The sequence below is a fragment of the Podarcis erhardii genome (assembly GCF_964252035.2).
Source record: "Podarcis erhardii genome assembly, chromosome: Z".
NCBI classification, from domain to species: Eukaryota; Metazoa; Chordata; class Lepidosauria; order Squamata; family Lacertidae; genus Podarcis; species Podarcis erhardii.
In genome coordinates, this window is record NC_138504.1 from 51,078,102 (window position 1) to 51,080,601 (window position 2,500).

General features: G+C 27.3%; 1 protein-coding gene across 1 annotated transcript in view; it reads left to right on the forward strand.

Moving 5' to 3' along the window:
* Positions 1 to 2,500, forward strand: part of SPTAN1 (spectrin alpha, non-erythrocytic 1) — a 189,149-nt gene that overhangs the window by 48,776 nt on the left and 137,873 nt on the right. Inside the window, 1 exon segment of the mRNA XM_081846710.1 lies at positions 2,407 to 2,484. Coding sequence (XP_081702836.1) covers positions 2,407 to 2,484 — 78 coding nt within the window.

A 2,500-nucleotide genomic window follows, 5' to 3' on the forward strand; every position in this document is an offset into this window, starting at 1 on the left:
TTCCAGAATTTCCATTTTAATTATTAACATTTTAACAATTCCCACTTCCATTTTAATTTTCACGGTCATCATTTTCACGTGAATAATGGTCATTTTCCTATAATTTCCATTTCCAGAATTTCCATTTTAATTATTAACATTTTCACAATTCCCACTTCCATTTTAATTTTCACGCTCATCATTTTCACGTGAATAATGGTCATTTTCCTATAATTTCCATTTCCAGAATTTCCATTTTAATTATTAACATTTTCACAATTCCCACTTCCATTTTAATTTTCACGCTCATCATTTTCACGTGAATAATGGTCATTTTCCTATAATTTCCATTTCCATAATTTCCATTTTAATTATTAACATTTTAACAATTCCCACTTCCATTTTAATTTTCACGGTCATCATTTTCACGTGAATAATGGTCATTTTCCTATAATTTCCATTTCCATAATTTCCATTTTAATTATTAACATTTTCACAATTCCCACTTCCATTTTAATTTTCACGGTCATCATTTTCACATGAATAATGGTCATTTTCCTATAATTTCCATTTCCATAATTTCCATTTTAATTATTAACATTTTAACCATTCCCACTTCCATTTTAATTTTCACGCTCATCATTTTCACGTGAATAATGGTCATTTTCCTATAATTTCCATTTCCAGAATTTCCATTTTAATTATTAACATTTTAACAATTCCCACTTCCATTTTAATTTTCACGCTCATCATTTTCACGTGAATAATGGTCATTTTCCTATAATTTCCATTTCCATAATTTCCATTTTAATTATTAACATTTTAACAATTCCCACTTCCATTTTAATTTTCACGGTCATCATTTTCACGTGAATAATGGTCATTTTCCTATAATTTCCATTTCCAGAATTTCCATTTTAATTATTAACATTTTCACAATTCCCACTTCCATTTTAATTTTCACGCTCATCATTTTCACGTGAATAATGGTCATTTTCCTATAATTTCCATTTCCAGAATTTCCATTTTAATTATTAACATTTTAACAATTTCCACTTCCATTTTAATTTTCACGGTCATCATTTTCACGGTAAAAATGGTTGTTTTCCTATTTCCTCCCTATAAATTCCATTTCTTTTTTAATAATTTCCATTTTAATAATTTCCATTTTAATTATTAACATTTTAACAATTCCCACTTCCATTTTAATTTTCACGGTCATCATTTTCACGGTAAAAATGGTTGTTTTCCTATTTTCCCGCCTATAAATTCCATTTCTGTTTTAATAATTTCCATTTTAATTATTAACATTTTAACAATTCCCACTTCCATTTTAATTTTCACGGTCATCATTTTCACGGCAAAAATGGTTGTTTTCCTATTTCCCCCCCTATAAATTCCATTTCTGTTTTAATAATTTCCATTTTAATAATTTCCATTTTAATTATTAACATTTTCACAATTTCCACTTCCATTTTGATTTTCACGGTCATCATTGTCACGTTAATAATGGTCATTTTCCTATTTAATTTTCCTATAATTTCCGTTTTAATAATTTCCATTTTCATAATTTCCATTTTCATGGTAATAATTTATCAATAATTTATCATTTTCACATTAATAATGGTCATTTTCCTATAATTTCCATTTCAAGAATTTCCCTTTTAATTATTAACATTTTCACAATTTCCACTTCCATTTTGATTTTCACGGTCATCATTGTCACGTTAATAATGGTCATTTTCCTATTTAATTTTCCTATAATTTCCGTTTTAATCATTTCCATTTTCATAATTTCCATTTTCATGGTAATAATTTATCATGTCAATTTTAATCATTTCCCCTCCCTTTTTAATTTTCATTTTAATTTCGGTTTCCATTTCAATCATTTCCATTTTAATCATTTCCATTTTCATTTTCATGGTAATAATTTATCATGTCAATTTTAATCATTTCCCGTAACTTTTTAATTTTCATTTTAATTTCGGTTTCCATTTCAATCATTTCCATTTCCATTTTCATGGTAATAATTTATCACTTCCATTTTAATCATTTCCCCTCCCTTTTTAATTTTCATTTTCATTTCGGTTTCCATTTCAATCATTTCCATTTTCATTTTCATGCTAATAATTTATCACTTCAATTTTAATCCTTTCCCTCCCTTTTCAATTTTCATTTTAATTTCGGTTTCCATTTCAATCGTTTCCATTTTAGCAATTTTCATTTTCCGAGTCCGAATTTTCTAATTTCAATTTTAACCATTTCCCTTTCCTTTTGAAATAAAGGAAATATTTCAAATTGTAAATGTGGTTGTTCTTATTGCTGCTGTTGTTCTGTTTTGAGTAATTCAAATTTGATTTTCATCATTTTTACAGTATTAAGGGTCATTTTCCTTTTTAATTTTTCCTTTTTAATTTCCATTTTCAGGCCCTGGACGAATTTGCCACCAAGCTGATGCAGAACAATCACTATGCCAAAGAGGACGTTTCGAGCCGGAGGGACGCGGTACGTTTTTTTGTGT